The sequence below is a fragment of the Eretmochelys imbricata genome, chromosome 1, assembly GCF_965152235.1.
Source record: "Eretmochelys imbricata isolate rEreImb1 chromosome 1, rEreImb1.hap1, whole genome shotgun sequence".
Lineage (NCBI taxonomy): Eukaryota > Metazoa > Chordata > Testudines > Cheloniidae > Eretmochelys > Eretmochelys imbricata.
In genome coordinates this window covers 277564028-277587881 of record NC_135572.1, presented here as the reverse complement: position 1 = coordinate 277587881, position 23854 = coordinate 277564028, and the positions used below count along the sequence as shown (strand labels likewise).

Sequence of the window (23854 nt, the reverse complement as noted above, 5' to 3'; positions counted from 1 at the left end):
TGCGTCCCTGTACCCTTGCCCCCTGAGGGGGTGGCAGCCTCCCCAACTTTAGGCCAAGAGATCTGCATTGGTCTGTCACCCACCTGAGCTAGGATGCCAGACGGTTTTGCTGCCTGCCCCGCTAGAGTGCTGGTCCCCAGACCGAGACCTCCCAGCCCATAGACTCACTGCTGCTCAGCCTGACTGCAGGCCAGAGCCATTAACTGAAGGCTAATTTCCCCCTGAACTGAGTTGCTCCAGAAACATTGTAGCGAGGCGGCGTGGTCTCCCCCCCTGATGGACGGGGAGAGAGCTGCAATCACCTTACAGGGGAGAATGCCCCCCTTTGGTGAATGTGGCTCCTTTTGGTCCAGGTAGCGAGGCCTAGCTGTCAGAGATTAGGGAACTGCCCTTGTCCTCAGGGCAGCAAGGCCTAGCGGCTAGAGCCTATGAGGCATAGGGGGACCCAGACCTACCTTACTCCACCGGGTTCTGACACAGGGCCCTGTGAACCGGGAGTCCTGGCTTCAGGCTTAGGTCCCTGGCTCAACAAATGCATTCCCTGGGTCGCTTCCTACCCTTGATCCCAGATCCTGTAGTTCCTTCAGGGCTGGCAGCTTTCCAACTCCCTCATCCTCCATGGTCGAGTGGGGTCCTGTGGCGGACTCAATGTGCTTGGCCTCCTCAGACTGGGCCTCTCGCAGGAGCCTGTAGCTTGCGTCAGCTCTGGTAAGCCCAGACTGACCCAAGCTGCTTTCTTTTATGTACTCCCTCCACCGGGAACATGCACAGCAGGGGCGAGGGGGCGTGGCCTCCTGGGGCCAAAGCGAGTGGTTAACTCTCACAGGGCCAGTGCAGGGTTGGTACACCCCATCACAGAGACATTACTCTTGGGTCAGTTAGTTCAGTCTCAATTGCCATTCAGTCTTAGGCCTCTCTGTTGAGACTACCTGAAGGGTGCCGGCTGTAGTGAATTTTGTGACGTGGATACTTGTTCACAAGGACCTGCACTGAGACAATCAACTCATTTTCCAGTAGACTACTGAACAGCCATAATATTAAGCAACTTTTTGTCCCCTCCAACTTGTGGTGAACTTGACCTAGCAACCTAAAGGCTTTATGCCATTGCCAGATCTTTTTATTTCACATTCTGCCTTAACCAAGCTAATCCTAGAGGAAGGGCAATGTCCTGGGTGAGTTTAGATCAAGACACACACTGCTATGTGTCTTCGCTGCCTTTTTTCATTGCGTATTATAAAGAATGCAAATTGTTGTTGTTTGTTTGGTGGGTAGTGTCGAAATGGAGGGAGGCCTCAAATTTCTGGCATGTTAACATATGAAGAGGTTTCACAGCACCTTTCATGGAGCTATTTGTGTGGGAATATATGTGCAGGAAAGGAGACTCGACAGAGGAAACAGAACTTTTCTTATTAGCCCAAAAGCAAGAGAGTTTTAAACTGAAATGGAGAAGTTTCTATTATATTGTGGGGCAAATGCTATAATAGGAAAATCACCTAAACAATAAAACATGTTTGCAAGAAGTTGAAGAGGAATCAGCTTCATTTTAAACCTTCAATTTAAGACTCAGTAAGCACCCTTGAAAGTGTTTTGTTTGGAATCCGGCTACTAGTGGAGGAATGAACTAGAGCCACATGGGAATGTGTCAAGGGAGGGGCAAGCTGTGCGCCTTTTTGTTTAAGAGCTCTGGGTGTCTGTCCTGGGTGTCTGGGGCTCGTGCAGAAGGGCCGTCACACCCAGTAGGTGGAAGTAAAGCCCTGCCACCTGAGCTTGGGCTCTCCTTCCACACAGCCCCCAATCCCTCACCTGGAGGCGGCGGGGCTCCGGCTGTCAGCCCCAGGGACCAGCACAGAAGTAAGGGTGCCAACGGGGCACTAAGTCTGCTGTGAAAAGTGATATTGACGAATATCCCTTTTCACATTGCCACCATTACTTCTGTGCCGCGGCAGTGCTGCCTTCAGAGCTGTGTGGTAGTATATGTACTTGGGGCTAGGAGGGCCCCACAAACGACTACAGATACAAAGGGTGGGGGGGTGCCGATCAAATACGTTTGAGAACCACTGAACTAGAGGCTTGATCCAAAGGCTACTGAAGTCAGTGGGAGTTTTCCTATAGACTTCAATGACCTTGGATCAGGACCTAGATAAAATATTAAGCCAGTTTTGTCCAAATTATTCTATTATTCTATTCTTTGGATGTTATGATACAAAGCCTTTTGAAGATGACAGGGAGACTTCCATCAGCATCAGAGAATCGTGGATCAGACCCCAAGTGTAAGTCACTTATACTTCCTTTTACTGGTTTTTCTGCATCTAATCTCAGCCAGTATTCATTTCTTTCTTCAGGCGCGATGTCCGCCCTCACTATTTCCACATCTCCTCCCCTTCCACTCAGTTTGTCCTTTCAGTAGACTCATTACCCTGGTAATTAAACATCTCTATGTCCTGATTAAGTCATTCTCAGTTACTCAAATTACATTGTATTGTTCATTAAATCCTGATGTTTGCAGTTTTGCAATCTTGTTTTTAATACTCCATCTGTTTTTATAGAAACGGGGAAGTTAGTTAATGTCTCTTTCGGTTCTTTCCTTTTCTTTCCTCACCACAATGTAGTATTTTCCACTCATGGCTGATAAAAAAAAAAATAGAAAGCACCGCTCATCTATTATAATTATTAATATTTCTAAATCTGAGAGAGAAAACAGGCCCACACAATGACCTGAGGCTAACTCGTCTTTACTTCTCATGAGAGCAGAAAGGAAAAAAATGACATTTTTGGTTGCTTCCTCTTTTAACAGTCTTTCCTCTAGTAAGTCACACCCACGATCCTCATGTTTCAGTTAGGGTTTATTATAACATAGGTGTTCAACTGCTTAAATGTAGAGAGTTATTACATTAGTTTTTCCTCTGTGGCTTGCATTCAGTGGCTGACTTTTAAAACAACATTTGTTACAGTCACATATAGAACAGATTCTATCAGAACCCCTTTATTCACACACACTGAGATGAACAGAGCAAAGTTACCTCTGCTATAAGAAAATTGCAGTATTAGCAAAGCTTTATCACTGCCTCAAAACAAAAACCTAGTCATGCATCCATACTCATCTCCCTCTCCCTTCTGTTCTCATTGGCCATTGCTAGCAGTAAATTTCAGGCAGTAAATCTGTGTGGTCCGTGGATGTGGCCTACTAGTTGGCTGACCCCACTCTGTGTATAGTCTAGTAAACAAGCTGGCTACCAGCCACATCTGATTATGAGCTATGTCAACCTCCTCATACAAGTCAGGGTCCAACCTATATGCCAGTGGACCACTTCATGTATATCTGACACCACACACGTTCTTTTACCCCCCTCACCTCCCTGCACAGTGACTTCTCTCCCTGTGGAGAAATGGTTGGATTCTGATGGATGCAGATTTCCATAGGAAATGTTTCTTGTGATTTTCTGTGCTCATCAATAACAACAGCTGGTGCTTACGTGTATTTTAACAATTTTAAGAAAAAACAATGCATATCATGGCTGCTTGCTGAATGAGTGACCTTCTCAAACCTTTATCCACTTGCAACTTCATTTTCTAGGAATCCCACTTATATAAAACAAATGCATATTTTAGGATGTCTACTTTCTTCTGATCTTCAGCAGTAACTCAATAAATATGTTTGTACAAATATAGAAGGAAAAAAATGCCTATTTGAAAATATACAGGTGCATGGCAGTGATCCTTCGAACACTAAGAATTAATTAGATCTATGTGATGCATTATTTAACTCCACCAAACAAACTTTTTGATTGGAAAAATAGTTTAAATAGGTGGATAGCTGAAAAGCCTACTGTAGTGTGTCTAGCTTGATATACAGTGTTTGATACTGTGAAGCCCGTCTCATTCTCTGTAGATTTGAATAACATTTGTATTTTTGCAGGCACTGAATGTCTTCTTTGAAAAAATCCCAGAAAATGAGAGTACAGATACCTGTCTTGATATGCAAGTTAAAGTTCTGGATTGTGATACCATAGAGCAAGCCAAAGAGAAGATCTTTCAAGCATTTCTAAACAAGAATGGCTCTCTTTATGGTCTTCAGCTCAGTGAAATTGGTCTTGGTAAGAGAGTGCCACTGTGTGTTATTTCCATTATCCTCTTATGTTTGCTGCTGTTTCTGTGAAGTTTCCTACTTGGTAGATCCTATCACTGGCTTTGGCTACTGTTAGTTAATGCTGCTTTGTCATATTACATTCTGGGGAATTCATACAGCTAGTAAGGCTGTAACCCTGTGCTTGCCCCCAAAGTTTCATTCTTAGAAGTTAATGTGTTAAAACTACAACTGCCTTTACCTGCACTAAGATTTGAACAAACATTAGCTAACATGTGTTAAAAATACCCCTTTTCCCCTTAGTATAAACACAGTAACAATGACAGGGACACTTGTGCAGCAGAACAGCATTAATTCTGGTGCATAGGATATCGCAATAACAAAAATATTCCCAACTGCACTCAAAACTAGGCTCTTTCTTTCCCCAGGACATTACTGTTTTCCTTTATTACCCTAAGCAGGCAGCCACTAAGAGAATTCAAATGACTGTATAAGACTGCCAAGGGGATGAGGAGTGGGATAGTTACAAAGGCAGATGGCAAACTGCATGCCCTTAAGACCACTGAATCTTTATCTGACATGACTATATAAACTGTACAAAAGTAAACTAATCCTGTTCATCCAGTTTTAGAAACAATTCCATAAAACACTCATGAAGCATCCATTTGGGCTTGATTAGTTGAAAGCACCTGTCTGGATTGTGGCTTGAGTAGGATAAGGTGATAGTCTTACGTGTACAAAGAGTTTCTACAGGCAGGCATGCAAGTCATGCTCATGGAAACTAGCACGTGGACAGTGGTTAGTAGAACTCGGATTGGGACCATTAGTCCAAAAATAATAAAATAACTATGCCGTATTTTGCTTTATGGGACCAGGTTTAGCGTGTAATTGTTTTTTCAATATCATTGTTTTACAGAACTTCAGTCTGGTGCACAGCAAAAAGAACTGTTAGATATAGATGGTTCCTCTGTGATTCTGGAAGATGGGATAACAAAGCTAAACACCATAGGTCACTATGAGGTAGGAACAAAAATAGTGCAATCGAATTAGGAACCTATTTCTCCCAACCCCCAAGTACTACCTGCCCAGAAATATCTTGATTGGTTAGAAGTCTAAACATTCACCAAGATGGGGAAAGCTCTGTACGCTGAGCACCTTATGCGGACACCTAGAAAATTTTTATCCCATACAATATTTATGGAATGTTCATAGTGTTGAGTCACATGCTATTTCATGTTACTTGTGGAGAGGTTTGTTTGTTAGGGTATCACCCAGGGTTAGATAGCTCAGGTATGCTGTATTTGGTAGTGCAGTCCAGTGAATAGTAATAATTAAAGTGTCTGAGGTTCAATGTCCAAAATCAGAGGCACCCAAAAATACTGATCACTTTTGAAAACTTAGGCTCTCAATTTTTGCATTGCCTAATTTTTTTTCTTTTAAATTTTAAAGCAAGCGACCCTAACGTTGCGTTAATATAGAGCTTTAGCTTTTAATTTCTTAGGGCTTTATTGGCTTTTTCTTACTAGAAAAAACAAAGTAAAAAGAAGCTCACCTCCAGGAAGTGTATGCTCCTTTCACTACACTACTCCTGGATGGCACGTCAGGGCCTACACACTCAGTGGAGGCACTCGTGTGCTTTTTACAGGATCCCCAGCACTTCCTCCTAAAAGCAGACAAGAGCCTTAACAAAGAGACCATGACAAGAGGTTACTTGCTTGCTCCCCAAGCAAATACAGAGCTAGGAAACAGCTTAGACCACTGTTCTCCAGTCATAAAATTTAAATTTCCCAGGCTTCAGAGTCACCCGTGAATTCTAGGGGCACAAAGCTGAAGAAATTTGAATCGGACATGAGATCCAGGGATCCCTCATTCAAAAACCAGTTTTCTGTGGAGGATAAGGGACCTGGAGGGCCGGAGGAGAGGCACAGGCAAAGGCAGATCGCTGCCTCTTCAGCTGTTCTGAAATGCTCATGCCCCATGCTGCACAGACATGAGCGTCTCCCCCCGAAGCTGTACATCTCAGAAATTAATAGCATTTCAACTGCCTGTGGAAACGATTAGGACACGAACAAGCAATTGAAGCATCACGACAGAAAAGAAGGGCCTCATTGTTTATATATTGTGGAGGAAGAAATGGCGGATTGATCAATGGCGGTCACAATGACAATAGAAGAGAAACACTTTTATTCCATTAGATGCTAAGGGCTAGCTTTTGTCACAAAGACATGACCCATTGTAGGGGTGGTGCAGAGCTGCACTGCACCCGTGACATCATTTTCTATAGGGAACCATAATTCCCTCCCTGTTCCTCTCGCCCTGGTTGGTAGCTGGCGTACATCAGCATTAATCTGTCTTCTGTGCTGGCCAGAGTGTGAGGGGGTAGAACCAAGGCTTTGCTTATTCCATGCTCCTCCATTCCAGGGAAGTAGGAAACAGGTGTCTAGTCCTATGTACCCAGATCCATGGTCCAGGTAGCCCACACAGAGATGTAAGAGGGACTCTCCCTCCCTCTCTCTCTTGTGTTGGTGCATGGTCCAAATCACAGTCTAGCCCTAAGAAAAGGAGTACTTGTGGCACCTTAGAGACTAACCAATTTATTTGAGCATGAGCTTTCGTGAGCTACAGCTCCGATGAAGTGAGCTGTAGCTCACGAAAGCTCATGCTCAAATAAATTGGTTAGTCTCTAAGGTGCCACAAGTCCTCCTTTTCTTTTTGCAAAGACAGACTAACACGGCTGTTACTCTGAAACCAGTCTAGCCCTAGCGAATTTGCCCATCTTTTGAGTGGTCTTAAAGTACCATATGCTGAAACATTCCTGCAGCGCTGGATGAGCTGTGAAACACTGCATTATCAAATTAAACTTTTTCTTTATAAATATATGTATAAAATATTCCGTATCTGCCTCCCAGGAGCAAGTGTAAGGGCAAGATTTCTTTGGCACAAGACATAGCTTTCTACAGAGTATCTTAATGCTCATGCTGGTTCCCAGCGGTGGGCTGGCTGCCAAGGTTTTAAAAGACATTTAAATTATTTTGGCAGAGATCCCTTCGTAGGATTGGCCAGTTGTTTTTGTAATTATAGAGCAGCGTGTGCTAGCACTTGGCAAAACACAAGGATTCAACAACTGACTACACTCAGCACTATGCAGGATTAGCTTTAGATCCGTTCTTTGACAGTAACAGTATGACTCACCAGTTTCTTTTTAAGGGAAGTTTTACTACCTTAACAGTGGAGTTTATACATGGAGGGAGGATGAGGATTTTCCTAGAAGTCTCAAGCCACCTGCCTAGGTACCTTAAGCCTAGAAAACTGAAATGCAGAAATCTATAGTACAGAAGTTGGATCTTTATCGCTTTGGAAATTGAAGACTGGAAATAACTATTAGAAACTTGAGGCCAGGTCAGCTGCATCCCCTCAAAATGCAGATGTCATCCTCCCTAGCAAAAAAGTGATAGAAGGCATTATATGCCTCCACAGCACCATCCCCATATGGGAAGGGATTGGGTGGGAGGCCAGGCTAGGGGGTCACACATCATTCTTGTACCAGTCCTGGAGGGAATCCATAGAAATAGGAATGTGAAGGGAGAGCACAAAACAGTGCCGGGGAATGATTAATGAAACCTAAGGAGATCTATGCAGAGCATAAATAAACCAGCAAAATCTGAGAAGAAGGAAAGCCTTAAGCAGCTGATTTTTTCAGAGGTGCTGAATTTCTATAACTTCAGGTAAAGTCTGTGGCAGTTGCAGCTGCTCAGCGTCTCTGAAAAGAAGGCTTTACGGCCCAGATCCTCAAAGGTAATGAAATCAATGAGAGTTAGGTGCCAAAACGCCTTTGAGGACCTGGGCCTAAATGCTTAGTGAGAATCATGTGTGCTATGTTGAGAATGGATAATGCTGGCATAACTCACATTTTGTATGATTTGAGATGCATCATAGGGATGAGGACATGAAACCTAAGGCTTCATTAATTATGGACACGTATATTTCAGTAAGAGATACTTGTTTTTGCTTTCAGATTTCAAATGGAACAACTATAAAAGTCTTTAAAAAGAAAACTAATTTCACACCAGGTAACAAACAAACTGAGAATTATTTTATTTTTATGTGAAGACTGTAATAAAGTTGTAGAGATTTGCATTCATAGTAGTTTGTATCTCATAGAAACAATGTCAAAAACATGACATTGAACTGTAACTGAGAACAGGGACAACTATTTAAATCTTGCTCTGAGCCTGTGACAGGCAACAACTCCACAGAGCATTGGGAGGAAGAGGTCAAAAAAAATAAAAGAAAGACACATAGAAAACGTACAGTCTAAAGTAATGGAATGCGTAAAGATGCAGAAACTGAGAGGCCAGATGGCAAGGCAAAGAAGCATAAACATCACAACTGTTGGCTAATGAGTATATAAACTGTGCACAGGAAACTTATGAACAATTGTATGAACTATAGTAATAAGCAGTTAATGACAGAACTTCAAGTCAGCTCCATTATTCACTTTGTAAACCTAGAACTTTTTACTCAGCTGTTTCAATAACACACCAGTAATTACAAGATACACGTTAGGTGTCAAGCACCACTGGTCAAGCTGCTGCCAACAACAAATTATGATAACCCTGTTCCGGCTCAGTTTGCTGGCCAGAGAATGGAGGGGCAATTGGAATCATGGCTCTGCCCTTTTCCTCAACCCCACCCTGCCCACCTATGTAGAGGGAGCAAGTAAAACAGAGGACCTGTGAACTCTGACCTAAGGTCTGGTAGCCTGCCTAGGAATGTACAGTGAGGTTCTTGCTCCCTTGCAATGGCACATAGCCCAACTCACAGTCTAGTCCGAAATAAAGGTGCCCATTGCTGCGGTGCATTTAACTGACACCAGTTCACACTCTTTCTCCTTTTTCCTATGGCTTAGATGTGGAATACTCGAACGAACACTGTCATTTGGTGAGTTAAATAAACCAGCCATTTAATTGTTCATTTATTGAACACTGAATGATTATATCAGGATGACATCTATCCTCCACTGTCTGTAGATTTTACCTGACTCTGAAGAGCCACAGGGAGCAATGCACAAAGGAAAGCAAAAATTTGAAGTGAAAGAAATGTATCTGACAAAGCTGCTGTCTACCAAGGTAATAGTTCAGGATTCATTTTGGGGTAGGTTGGGCGGTATGTTTGACTTAGCAGAAATTGGTGTGGAAATTATGCAAACCTGATGTATGTGTATGACACAACATTAAACTGTAAACTCACTACTAGCTACAGATTTTTATCTTTCACAAAAATAACTGTATGTTACAGATTGGCAAAGTGGAGCCCTAAGTTAGGGATCTAGTAATGAATTCTCCCCTCTCAGCACAATTGTTACCTCCTTGCCTTTTGAGGATAAGATTGTAGTTACTGGGGGAGATGGGGTTTCCTACTTGTTGTACAGGCAAAGGAGAGGTTAGTGTTCATAAACATTCTGGGTGAAATCTGGCCCTGTTGGCGTTAATGTGAGCTTTACTGTTGACGTCCATAGAGCCAGGATTTCACCTTTTGGATGGATAGACTATGTTCCAGAATGATTAGAGACTTTTGGGTGCCCAACTTGAGATACCCTGACAGGGCCTACTTTTCAGAAAATGCTGAGCACCCACTATTATTTTTGAAAATACATGTTACTGTTGAAAATTTAGGTCATAACTTTTATAATTTAGGGATCTAATTCATATAGTGCACAGTTTTAGAAACAATCTCCACCATCACTACCAAAAAAAAAAAATACCCTCACTAAATTCGAGTGAGTTATTTCTAATGAAGCCAAGAATATAAATGTAAAAGCTCTTAGCAACAGCATATCATTTAAAAATATTATTACCAATTCCCTTACTGGATAAAATTCTGTGTTATTCAGGAGGTCAGACTAGATGATCCTTAAGGCCCGCGTGGCCTTAAATCTAGCAATCTAAGATTATTGTCATGGAAGCTCCAGGGTGCTTTTCAAAGACAATGAAGACCAAGATCCACAAAAATTAATCCTGCCTCTGCAATTCCCCAGCTGCCTAGTAACATCCAGTGCTAGCAAACTGACCTAGAATCTGGCTGCTGTGGAAAAGATCAGTTTAGAGGCTGAGAAACAACAAAACAGAAGTAGTCTTTTAAGTAAATTAATCATCTCCTACTTTATAATAGTGTACTGCATCCAGTGTCAGCATTAGAATAAGACAGTGCTTTGAAAATATCACACTCAAACCCTATCTATATGTGCCATGGGCTACAGGAAATGTCATTGTGTTGGACATGTTTAGATAAGCTCTGGTCCCAGCTTCTGAGCATGGTACCAGAGCATGGGATTGTGTCCCTGACCATCTTGGCTTATAGTCATTGATAGACCCATCCTCTGAACTTGTCTAATTCTTTTTTTAACCCAGTTATACTTTTGGCACCTTAGAGACTAACCAATTTATTTGAGTACTTGTGGCACCTTAGAGACTAACCAATTTATTTGAGCATGAGCTTTCGTGAGCTACAGCTCACTTCATCGGATGCATACCGTGATTTTTTGTTAACCATGCATTTTTTGTTAACCTGCCTTGCCCTTCTACCACCTCTGCTTTTTGTTTTTTGTTTTGTTTTGCATTAAAAATAGCTAATCCTCAATTCCTCTCTTTAATGAAGGACCTTTTCAAGGTCTCTGATTATCGCCCAAAGCTGAATCTTAAGACTCAGCAACACCTCTTCTCTCAGTTGTGCACCAGGGAGGAAGAACAGCAGCTTGGCTTACATTCTCATGTGACATCATTAATCAGGTCCTCTAGAAATCTTGATATGATCCTCCCCTCCCAAAAAAGAATAAAGTGAGCACCTGTTGTATTCCTGATCTTCTTTGAAAAAGGTAGAAAAAATATACTTTTAGTTAAGATTGCGTGATGTTATCTAAAGAAGCAGGAAACGGCTCAAGACAGTTCCTCCTCCCATACAGAGTTCATCTTTACATTTACCACAATTCTCCCTGTTGACAAAACAATGTAGCTTAGCTGGTGAGCCGTTATGACAGCTGATGGTGATAGGTCTCCAGTTTCTTTTTTATTTGTGATTCTGTCCACACCTGTTGAGTCAATTTTACTCATACCCTATATAGTGTGCATGAGCATGCATGCAAGCGCACACATCAACCCCTCGCCTTCATTTCTGTGTATGTTTCACTTGGATTGTGTTTCAACTCCCCTTCCCCATCCATCTTGAGAAAGTTTATGCTTTTCACCTGTAATAACAGGACTGCTCATTTTCTTGCTTTTCAGGTTGCAATTCATTTAGTTGTTGAAAACCTCTTTAAAAGCATTTGGAGTTTACCCAACAATAAAGCCCCAGTTGCCATCAAATACTTTTTTGACTTTTTGGATGCTCAGGCTGAAAGTAAAAAAATTACAGATCCTGATGTGGTCCATATATGGAAAACCAACAGGTTTGTTTGTATGTGTATGTGTGTGCTTTCTCAGGACACTTATGTGAAATTGGAACAGGATACTTGTAACCATATCTTGTTATATAACGTGTGTAGGTGTTATGCTGTGACTAAGTACTCATGACTCGGAAACAATCTTGCCTTGTTTCTGTTTGTGAAAAATGTATCACTTAAAATTGAGCATTGCCCACTAACTTTTGTGGTGTGGCTACCTGGATCCAAGTTATCTGTCTGGAGCTCTAATATATCAGTTAGATTCTGATATACGGCATGATAGCATCTAGAAATTTGATTTTCTCTGATTTACACTGATTTTCTCACCCAAAGGAAGTCTTTACAAATCCACAGAGTGATTTGAACATTAATTGGTGCTGGCTGAAGCTCGAGCATGGATTTGACTGGTCTGGTAGCTTTGTGGGATTCACTAATGTTCATTACTGCATGAATGAGCAACTCAGAATTGTGCCTGTCTGCATGGTGTAATGAATTCCCAATACTGAATAAGTCATCTGACTTGAGCTGCTGAATTTAAAGTGCTTGTCCTTTCTCTGATTAGTCTTCCTCTTCGCTTCTGGGTGAATATATTGAAGAACCCTCAGTTTGTCTTTGATATTAAGAAGACACCACATATAGATGGCTGTTTGTCAGTAATTGCACAAGCTTTTATGGATGCCTTTTCTCTAACAGAACAGCAGCTGGGAAAGGTAATGCTTGGCCTTCATATTTTTTTGCTGTTTCAAGACTGAATAAGGTTACTTTTAATTATGTAATGCTTTTTGGATGAAATCCTGGCTAAAGTGAAAGTCAGTGATAAAACTCCTATTTCATCCTTTGTTACTCTATCTCATAGGAAAATAAGAAATTGCATGATCCAGAGATGAAGCTATGAGAGAATTTAACTAGGAATTGTCATATCTAGTCTAAATTTCCTCATGCATTTTCTATGTTCTTTTCCATCTTGCCATTTTAAAAGAGTATGATGAAGAGGGAGAAAAGTTCCACATTATTTGGTCAAAGTTGCATCTGTGATTAATCAAACGTTTTTAGAGATGTTAAAATTATTAAACCAGAACTCCAGATTTTTCTGCCATACATTAATGAGGCATGCAGCAAAGACTGCTGATAAGCTGCTATCCAGAATAATAATAGGTAAACTTGAAAAACATTGGAGATGTGATGCAGTTCCTTTTGCACAATGTTGGCTGCTTATCTGAACATATCCAAACTTCTTTGATGGAGAAATCAGTTTGGAAATCTCACAAGTAGAGCCTTTCTTACAAAATTTCCAGAACTTTTTGGTTGACCTGCTCAAAAAAACTTCAGTAGACATTTTTTCTGCTATTTCCCCTTCTGGCTTAAACCAGAAATACAGGGTTAAACAAAATGATTTTTTAAAATGTTAACTATACAATTTTGAGCCTCAAAAAAGTTTCAGACAAAAATTGAGTTATTTCCTGTTTGATCTGTACCAGTTTGCTCATCCTAAATGGGTGGATATTGAAGAAAGCAAGATTTAAAAAAAAAAAAACCCAGTTATTTGATAATAGGATTTTAGAGTTCTTGAAACTCAAGCTAAATTGACTAATAACTGGATGGAAAACTCCAAACCGCTGTGGCCTGCATGTTAAAACCCTCCTATTGTTAGATTTATGCTCCCTGGTCTAACCATCATTAGAAACCATTGCTGATACAATGGCTTATATTAGCCATTTAAAAAAAATCAAGCTGAAACTTGCTATACGTAATATCAGTGCATTTAAGAGTTTTTTAGTTCTTAAAAAGACAACAAATATTATTTCATGATTTTGCACGACTTTTCTAAGCTTTAGATTAAAATATTCTTCAGTCACTTTTCAAATAAACATATTTGTTTATTTTTATTTTAAGACACTAAGAGGAGTGCCAGGATATTTAAAAAGTTAATTATAAGTATACACATAGTTTACTCCCCATAATTTAAAATAAGTAAACTATTTCTGAAATCTGAGGGCACTAGCTCGTAGCTTCTGAAATCTTAGGTTCAAAGAGGGGCTTTAGCTCTTATCAAAAATCTCTTATATTTTGAGGGTCATTCCTCACAGAAGATTAGAATTGGAATAGCTGGGCTGGCTTGTAGGTCAGTATCGCTTTAGACTCTTAAAGCCAAGGTGAAAATCCATTTGCCTCTGCCTGAATCTCACCCATGTATTAACTCATTCTTCTAAGCACCAGATTCACATAATCTCCCTGCTCTTTCAGTAATATTAAACTGTCCTCTCATCCTTAGAGAGGAGCCCACTGCAAGGCAGGGCTAGGTCCACTGGCAGGTTAATGTAAGGGAAACTCACACAGCGGCTGCCCACATTCTGTACATAAATAGAATTTCAGTCTCAAGAGAGTTGGTTCAGCTCTCACAAGCGGGGGCAAATATAGTAATTAGTACTCCTGAGCCCAGTAGAAATAGTTCTACAGTGACTGTCATGAAATTCAATTTTGCTTGACTCTCTTAGCACGTGACCACCCTGCAACCAGAAGTGGTCATTACGTGCTAACAGAAAATACAGTAAATCCACTCCGTGGATGCAGAAGTTTGGGCAAATTTGTGCTGTTAAAATTTACTAGTCTTCATAATATGTTTTCTTTTTAAGGACGCACCAACAAATAAACTTCTCTATGCTAAGGATATTCCACTCTACAAGGAGGAGGTGAAAGCTTACTATAAAGCAATCAGGGATTTGCCTCTATTGCCCTCAGAGGTAGAAGAATTTTTAACTCAGGAATCTAAGGTATCATTAATAAGCAGACACTTTACTAACTTTTTGTTACTTTTTAAAAAGCAAAACTGTCTCATCAGATCTCTCTTCTTTTTTAGAAACATGAAAATGAATTTAATGAGGAAGTGGCCTTGACTGAAATCTACAAATACATAGCAAAATATTATGATGAAGTAAGACCTCCTGTTATTCCTATTTATGCAGTTAATGTAAACTAACCACATCAGGCACTGATGTTTGACTTTTCAAGCTAAGCACGGTCTAGTTTTGTCAGTGCTTGATTGGGAGACCTCCACGAAAATGTCAGAGAGAGTGGCTACTGGTAATTCAGAGATTGTCTGAGTCAGTATAGAACCAGTTTTCAGAGTATAGAACCAATACCTCACGTGGGGATAAATGTCCTATATTTATAGTATCTTTGGACTCAGCCATAGAGTTAAGATTCTAAACACACCTTGTTCCCTGCCACCACTTTTCATAAAAGTGAATTTAAATTCTCCCTGCAGTTGCAGAAGGATACTGTGTTCTATGCTTCCTGTCCCAAAGTGTTTGGAAATGTTGTTAAGTGACTGTTAAACAGCTGTCACAACCCACCCATTTCCCTGGAGATTCTGGAACTGTTTGGAATTCAGTGTGCTAGATAACATAGAATCAGAGGCCCAGAGCCACAAAGTTATTTAGTCACCTACCTTCCATTGAAAACAATGGGAGTTAAGAGCCTATATGCCATTGAGGAGCTGGGCAGAGTTTATTGTCATTGGTATGGATATCACTTTTTGAAAACCAATAGGTAAATTTTACACTACAGCAGAGCAAATTCCTGCTCAGTCTCTTGGCCGTCACTGACCTCTTGCCTGGCCCCATTTTTGGTCCACATCCTGTCCTCATGAAAATAACCTCCCATCTTGCTAGACCTCCCCAATCCTAGCTGTGACTGTCAAGTGGGGTACCTCCCTGTGCATCTGCTCTCAGCTCCCAGCCACCTCTTCAGCAAGTGACCACTCAGATGTCCATGCCAGAAAAATCCCTGTACACTGCTATGACTGGGCTCCCCCCACTCCGGGTGAAGTAAGGGTGCTGATCAGAGCCTGGTCCTAGAGTGATGTGGGACACAGCCGGAGGGCTGTGTGGGGAAGAGGAGCGGGAATATGGTGTGGGGGGCAGTTGAGATTTACTGCGGGGAAGAGTCTCATCCTCATCAAGCCAATTTCTAGCAGCTTGGGCCTCATTCCTAGCAGCCCAGACTCTCCTATGCAGCACAGCACCAGCAGGTTTCCCAAAATTTATCAGTCTGCTGGTCAGTTTCCAACTCAACATACCTGGATTCTGCATCAAAGCATGTCCTTTGCCATGTAAGCTCATTGCTATACGACTCTGGTAGTGGTTTTTAAAGTGTCTCTCATCTGTCTTTCTTAGAGTACTTAAACTGTTGCCTCCAGAGCCTTTCACTACAATCCCCTCTAACCTAGTAATGATGTTTTGTTAGTATGTGGTATCTAAACCTACCCCATCCATTCTGGGCTCCCTGCTCCCCCATGTAGCTTTTGACCAATAGCAACTACAAGCTTATTGGCCCTTCCTTTGCCAATCCTCTGGATTTAAATGCCAGCAAAGGGTGTTCAAAGTGCAGCGCTGCTCTGCTTTACATCCTCTGGCCCAAGGCCAAAGTGTATAATTTATACCACCAGCTTACATGGGAGTGTGGGGGGTGATATACAAGAGCAATTCTAAATCAGTCTCTCTGCCCCAGGGTAGTGTGCTGACCTTACATTTAGTAAATAAGCCGAGTGGGGTTTTTGTTGGGGGGGCGGAAGGTGGAAGGTTTAAACTGGGGGTGCTATTTGCAGCAGAAGTGTTCTAGATCCTGTGATTGTAATGACTTGTGAAGCAAGCCAGAAATAGTGTGTTAATGTTTGAAGAACATGTTATAGGCACAAGTTCAGACAGATCTTACCACTGATATCTTCAGATGAGAAGAAAGTGTGTGTTTAAAACAAGTAGCAAAAAAAGTAAATCTTTTTTCTAATTGTCAACAGATTCTAAGTAAATTAGACAGAGAATGGGGACTAGAAGATGCCCAGAAAGATCTCCTGCATATAAAAGCCTTATTTGATGAAAAGAAAAAATGCAAGTGGATGTGAACAGAGCACATGGGTCCAAGACTATGATCTGGTGAATTTTTAAACTAGAGGTGCTGGTTATGTGTATTTTTTTTTTTAACATTTGGATATTGCTCTCCATTATGACCATTTAAAGTATTATTTTAAGTGTAGGGCATAAACAACAGGCACGCATACAGGACTAGACTTTCAAATATGGGCAAGTAAAAGTGCATGTGAGCTTGGTACTCATGCATTGAGCCTGCTTAGTATTATACATGCATTTGTGTGCTCAGAGACCTCTGATTTGAAAGTCTGCCCCACGTATTTTAAAATTAAACGAACATGCAGAAATGAATGTACTCACTGTAAGTTAGAGAAACTTTCACATAAGGATGTTTTTTGTAGGTCACTGCCACCTTATTAACAGAGAATAGTGCTAATTGGTCACACACCCTGACATCTCAATGGGCTGTGGATGAAGAGTGTGGCCTTAAAGTACAACCCCCCTCCCTTGTTCTCCCTTAAACACAAGAATGTGCTGGCTTTGTTTGAAAACAATAGAAGAGTCGCACTTATGAGCAGGTAATTCAGTATTAGCAAAAAGGTGGCAGAGAAGCTCCAGGGCTACATCTGATGAGTCATTTTTTTTAACTCAAGGTATACTGAGTCTTGTTTTAGACATTGGTATTGGGAAAGAACCCAAACGTGTGCAGAGCATTAGGCTGCTGGTGCAATCAACTGTTCCAAGGACATTGTCCATAGTTTACATAATTTTTCAATAAGATTTGAGAATATCAAGACACTCCTGAGCACATTTATGTTTTGATGATGGTATATAAATACACTGCATCAGAACATTCCAATTATTTCACTAAATCAAATGGGGCTTTTTGGGTGATAAAAGGTTTACTTAGTTGCAGTTTAGATTAGAATGGATGAGGGGACTCCATATGATAGTTTTCACTGTGGCTACTAGTTTCTCCAATGTATAAAGCTAGTAGTTCGCCTGAGAGCACAAATGAAGTGTTCTGTTGGAAGTTTAGGGTTATGCTAAGAAATGGCAAAAAAAGCAAAAGTCAGTCATAGTTTCTGATGTTTTTACTGCTGTGTATATGGTGCTACTTTTTGATACATACAGTACACCTGGGCTTTACTAGAGAGATCCTTGCCCGACTGCCTTAAACTCCTACAGGCCTCCAGATTTAGCTCAGGACTCATGTATATTAATAACTGAGTCAGGAATCCCAAATACAATGCCCTTTTGGAGCATGCAGGGCTTTAGCCTATGGCACACGAGTAAGGTCCTGTCTATGCTGTACGTTGGAACGGTTTTGTAGCTACATTCTCTGACCCAGTTGCAACTGCTGTACAGCTGGGCTCTCTAAGGATAAAGCCTTCTACTCTGTTTGGTGTGAGGTTAAAGGATAGATCTCCTTGCACAGCAAAACACAAAAGGGAAACAGTTACTTAGGAAGCCCTGCACTGAGTTTGAGTCATTAACCACTTGCAGGAGGAGGTGTAGATAAGGGGGAAAGAATGGTGTAGCATCTTCCTGAATGAGGAAGCACAGTCCTTGAGCTGCTTCGAACTACTGGGGCTCGGAACAGTCATGCACATGAACATCAAGCACCTCTGCATTGCACCCCAGACAGTATAGCTTAGTTAGCAGTTGTGCTACTAGTGACTCTGCCTCACTGAGAGGGAGAAGGCACACAGCAGGCGTTAATACTAGCTGTTATCTCTGCAGGAAATGCTAGGGGTTGGTCAGGCACAGTGCCACGACTGTGCCTGGTCAAATCTAAGGCATGCTAACCACCCCCAGAGGGCAGAAGGGCCCAGCTGTTAACTTGGGGAAAGGGGGAGGTTGGCTGCAGCTCTGCTTCCTTCCCTCTCTCCTCTCCCAGACTTTGTCTGGCATATGCACATATCCCTCTCTTTTACCCAAAAGGGGAGCCCTTAAGTCACACTTTGATTTAGTAAGCATCAGTAATCTAACCTTTTATATGATGTTTATATTTCATGGTCTGTATCTACTGTAAAAATATTGTGTGACATACCCAGGGTACAATCTGGACTAATGGACAGCTATGTCCCATCAATCTGGGGTGCCTTTTACACTTCTTCACTGTGAGAACTACCTCTCCTGATCTGCGCACTCACTGCCTCGCTCCTGTAAATCACTCCCAGCTATACAGGATAGGTGCTCTAGCCAGCCACCCCTGAATTACACTGCAGGGCACCACCTCCAAACTCCCAGTCTCAATCTTTCCCACAGAAATGTGCATCTTGTACTGCCCAGCACCCTCCTGCACTATATAAGCTCATATAAAGTATGTCATTTATTAATAGAAAACGATCTGCACAAATCTTATTCTCTCAGGTTTAAATAAAACAAATTTGAAGATTTTTAGTGGACTACACATAATGAGCCACATCTATCAGACTTGGTTACAAGGAAATAAAAGTAAAACACAATTAAAGCTAAATGAATATAAAGCAAAGGTCTCTCGCACCCCATGTTCCAGCAGTTCCTGGCTGAACCTCTTTCAGTCAGGATCTCCCTCCCAGTCCAATGCTGCTTCCTTTGTTGTTCAGGCGTTGATGATGCTGTGGGTAGTGAGCAAGGAAGAGATGATTTGGGCTGTCTGCCCTCTCCCCTTCAAGCCCTTTCTCTTGCGCAAGAATAATCTCCCACTGATGTTCACAAGACAGAGTTTGTGGGGCCAGAAACCTTAAGATGCTTCTGTGTCAGAATTTAGATTTTCTGCCCACACCATGTCTTCTGCTGAAGCGTGGCCACTTAATCAGGTGCTGATCCGTTTGATCTCATTGACACCTGGCTGAGCTGCTGGCCAGCCTTTTGTCTCTGGGGAACTTTTTTATGACTACCCTTCAGAACATCTTGGAACATGGCCTGGTTAATATACTGTGGAATCTTAGCTCTGGATGTGCAGTATTGCCACACATTTTACCCGGGCAGTAATAAGCAGCAAATTAGGAGTTTTCAAATGCTACCCTACACAGTATGCGTGCTAGAAACTGGAAATGAGTGCCAGATCACTTGATAACCTGTTCTGTTCATTCCCTCTGGGGCACCTGGCATTGGCCACTGTCAGATGACAGTTTACTGGGCTGGCTGGACCTCTGGGCTGACCCGGTATGGCTGTTCTTATGAACATAGTTTGGAAAATAGGATTGCCACCTTTCTCATTGCTAGGAACTCCTCCCCTCCCCCCCCCCAACCCACCCTGGGGCCCTGCCCTTCCTCCCAAGGCCTCGTCCCTTCTCCACTCCCGCTCCCTTCCCCCCACACAGGCAGTGGGTATAATAGGCCAGGGGAGGCTCAGCCCTCCCTGGTGCAGCAGCTGCTGCAGGAAGCCTGGTGGCCCCCACCTCTTCCCCTCCCTGCCGGGAGTGGGCCTGTGTGTTCCTTTCACGGGAAGTTTTTTCTTATTTCTGTGCCATGCAGATTCCGGGGCAGCTAAGGAGGCGGTATCTGCGGTTGAGTTGCCCAGAGCCCTTGGCCTCCCCAGAGAGATTACTGAAGAACCCGGGAAGCTACGTCGCAGGTACTGCTGCCTCAGCCATCCCGGAAGCTGCATGGAGCATACGAAAGCCCAGCACTCGCTGCTGCGGCTGCCTGCTCCAGTCTCCAGCACTCCAACCCCCTCGCCAGGGGGCCCTGCTGACACCTGCTGGTTCCTCCTCTCTCCTCCTCGCATCCAGTTCTTCAGCCCCCCCCCGCCGCAGGGGGCTCGCCTCTTCGGGGAGGATTTTTTTCAAATGTCATTTGCTTGGGTTCAGGGATTTGGCTGCCGGGGGGGGGCACGCGGCCAGCGGTGGAGGAGAGGCGAGAAGCACACAGGGAGGGGGTGGCGTGTGGGTGGGGCCGCGGGCAGAAGAGGTGGGATGGGAGCTAGCCACCCCCAAGGGAAGCTTCACCCGCCGCCCATGCCTCCACAACACACAGCTGGGCTCCCTCTGCTCTGGGGTTGGGACAGGAGCTGCTGCAGTCTGACAAGGTGCCTGCAGGATTAATGCCTCTGCGCCACCCCCCACCCCATAGTAACCAGACTTTTGGTGTTCAGTGAATACATCTGACCAGACTCTGCCAGGTCCCCTTTTCGACCAAACTTGCTGGTGGAAAACCAGGCATCTGGCAACCCTAAATGGCACCCAGACACAGAAACCAGCCTGGGTAAAACCCGGATAGATGGCACCGTTACTTGTAAAAGGGCGGGGGGGGGGGAGACCATAGGGGTACAGACTGTCACATGTTTAATTTTAGTGTTTTCTCTTCCTTTTACCATGCCAGTTTTGTATAACTGGACTTACAGTACTTTCTTTTGCAGAAGCAGGAACACCAGTTTCAGTAACACTTTATCCTGAACTATTTTGTAATTAGAAAAGGCTTATTTGCTTTTGGCTAGGTCCACTTTAAACATTATCTCACAAATTGGGTTTTATGAAGCTCAATGTGGCCCAGTATTCAAAAATAATTTCAGGGTGGCATATCCCCCCACACCCCCACTGGTACACCTATAGGCACTGACTCTGTGCGTGCTCAAGGACAGGGACTAGGGAGTGTTTCCCACCCATGGGGCTGGCCGCATGCCCCCATCAGTTCTTCAGGAGCTGGGTGCCAATCAGCTGTTGGGCAGGGCTGCCCTGCCACTCTTTGCACCCCCCACCACCACTGCCCCTTGGGGGTGCAGTGTGGGGGGGAACCGACTGGCAAAAGTCAGTGCCTGTGGGTACAACCACCACTCATTCACCTTAGCTGCTCTGTTTAATTGTTTTAGGACTGTTAGTGGTCCTGCTGTAGCGAACACGCTTGAAGTGAATCTCATAGGAGTGGAGCAGGGCAGAGGCGTGCCTAGCAGGAAAGAGTAAAAGGTCAGTTACAGTTCAGGAAATGCAATCATCTTGTACAAGCATAACCTCTAGTGGAGCCTGCCTTCCAAGAGCGCCTCTGTTAGCAGGCTTAGAAACAGTGCTGCTTGAGGCTCCCTGCCATTTGGAAATAGCCCTCTTTAGACACATAACCAGCATGTGTTTAGAGGGAAGGAGACATTAAAGTCAGTCCTGTTTTGGGCCTCTGCTTGTTTGCTATAATCTTACCAGCTAGTAGGTAAAACGGAGAAGCAGGTGTAATGCACTTACAGAGAACAGGATTACTGCATTTTATTTAAGTCTTGACAGTAGCTTCACTCCAATCTTTGGTAAAATCATTTATACCGGGGCTTACCAACCTGTGAAGTGGGTCTCCTATAGCGTAATTAAATGTATAATCAAATGTTTGTAGATTGTTTGAGAACCTTGGGTGAGATTGTAAACCATTATGGAATGCACGTTTAGTATTTGCACTCCACTGACATTTCATCACCCAGAGAATATTGACAGTCAAATCACATACCTGTTTTGGAAAGTCTGTGGATTAAAGCAAGCCCTATTACAGATAACTGGTAATTGTAACAGTATTGGCTATAAGGGAAACAACCACCCTGTCTTGAACTTTGTTTACAGGCAAATTAACTATTTGTAAACAGTATTTGTTTTTCTAACACTAGCTTATAAAGCATTATTTTGCAGTTAGCATAATATAATGTTAAATCCTACTAACATGTAAAGTAGTCCCTCTTGTACAGAATTTAAGCTGTTCAAAATAGATGTTTCAAGTAATTGCAGAGATGCAGCTTGATGTGTGTATAGGTTTTTCAGAATAATAAAATGTATTTGAAATTTAGTTGACCAACTTTAGTGTCTTTTTTTTTTTTAAATTACTAGTGTTCCGATTGAAACATGGCTCCTGTTATTACAGTAAGTAACTATGTCAGAGCAACCTTGGCTTCTAGTGATACCTGGGTTAAGTGACTGGTGTGAAACATACTATTAATCATTCCAACAGGGCTACCATGCTTATTCCAGTTTTGCAAAAGTCTCTCCTCCCGTTCATCTAAGTTTAGCACTTAGGAATTAGCCAGTCAATCATAGTGGATGTCAACTAGGAACTCTGTTAGACCTCTTATCCGTAGTGACTCGAAAGTGAGCTCTGTCAACCACCTGAATGACAAGTCTTCCCTCCTTCCTGGAAGCAAAAAAGAGGAGGCTTGGAAACACAAAAAAGGCATGTGCCATGCAGCATCAGCTGAGAGTGCGGTGGAAAGTTACTGGTGTGAAACTCTGACCTACTGACTTTCTGCAGATGTATAGGAAGTGGGAGGTGGGGGAATCCCCTGTGTGTGTTCCCAGTGCAAGCATGGTAGCAGCTGCTGGGAAGAGTGCAGGACAAGTCGATTTATCCTGAGTTCAGCAATGCAGTTCTGAGCAGCAGCACTATGTTTTCAGTATCCTAAGGCTTGAGGTCAATGCCCAGAAAGGCCATTTAAATGCTAGTGTTAGCACGGCAATTTAAGACATGCATTCAGCTAGCCAAGGCACGTTGTCAGAAGTGCGAGATCACAGAAGGGGATGGAGGATGACAGTGTTCTAAGAAACTGAAGGTTTACCTTGCAGGGTTTCCATCAAGTCTTGTCAAGAGGAGGACATAAAGGGCCAGTGCAGGAACATGGGTTTGGCTTTCCAAACCCCTAGATTGCCAGGATCTGTGGGGAAGGGCCCCCTAAACCTGGGGAGAGACTGTTTGTCCTTACTCCTGCTATGGCCCTCCCTTCTCCCATACAGGAGCCAGGCTCCACAGAGGCACCCAGACTGTGTAAATTCCCTCTGACAATGCAATGGTTGCTGCCACAAGAAAGTCTTTTCTTACTGAATAGCATGTAGCTGGGGGGAGAGGTTAAATTGTAAGTTTTTATTTCTGCCCATTACATTTTGTATCTGAATATTTATCACTGTGCACTAATATACATGCATGTTAATGTGCATTAAATTTGGGAAACCTAGCTGAAATGCAAACAAGGATTAAATTCTTCCAGATCACTTCTAAAGATTTTAGAAACAACTTCCACTATAAGAAAAGGAGTACTTCCACTATGTTAAGCTGTATTCATATGCCAAGCAGATCATTGTAATTGCTTATTAATTTTCTTTAGAAAATATGTGAAATTCTAGATTTTTTTCCCCAAAAGAGGTAGTGTTCAAATGTGTGCACTCCTAGGAGAATCTGAAATGCAGGGGGCAGGGAGAAGAGAGGAGTTTGGACAGATGCTAACTGGAAGGTGTCAACTCCTGTGATTGAGCCACTCTTTTGCATACCGTTGTAGTACTTTACATAAAGGGATATGTTTTAACGAATAGTATTAACTATTAAAGAAATAGATTATGTGCTTGTTCATGCTGTAGCTTCACTTCCAGGCAGTGACTGTGGGCACATAAAATAGGAAAGAGAACCATTGCTGCACTACCAGAAAGATTTCAATTCTCTTCGGGTCAGAGAAAAAGACTCAGTCCCTATAAGTTTCCTGATATCAAACCAATGCTCTGTTAAATGAAAAACAAATACAAAAAGGCA

At 42.6% G+C, this 23854-nt stretch overlaps 1 protein-coding gene across 1 annotated transcript in view; it reads left to right on the top strand.

Moving 5' to 3' along the window:
* Positions 1 to 22109, top strand: part of PLXNC1 (plexin C1) — a 97189-nt gene extending 75080 nt beyond the window's left edge. Inside the window, exons 22-31 of the mRNA XM_077832247.1 lie at positions 3917 to 4094; positions 5001 to 5104; positions 8100 to 8154; positions 8994 to 9025; positions 9115 to 9213; positions 11365 to 11528; positions 12085 to 12232; positions 14156 to 14293; positions 14380 to 14454; positions 16318 to 22109. Of these exons, the coding sequence (XP_077688373.1) occupies positions 3917 to 4094; positions 5001 to 5104; positions 8100 to 8154; positions 8994 to 9025; positions 9115 to 9213; positions 11365 to 11528; positions 12085 to 12232; positions 14156 to 14293; positions 14380 to 14454; positions 16318 to 16422 (1098 nt within the window). The 3' untranslated portion in view covers positions 16423 to 22109. The remainder of the gene's footprint in view (positions 1 to 3916; positions 4095 to 5000; positions 5105 to 8099; positions 8155 to 8993; positions 9026 to 9114; positions 9214 to 11364; positions 11529 to 12084; positions 12233 to 14155; positions 14294 to 14379; positions 14455 to 16317) is intronic.
* Positions 22110 to 23854: the final 1745 nt, after the last annotated feature.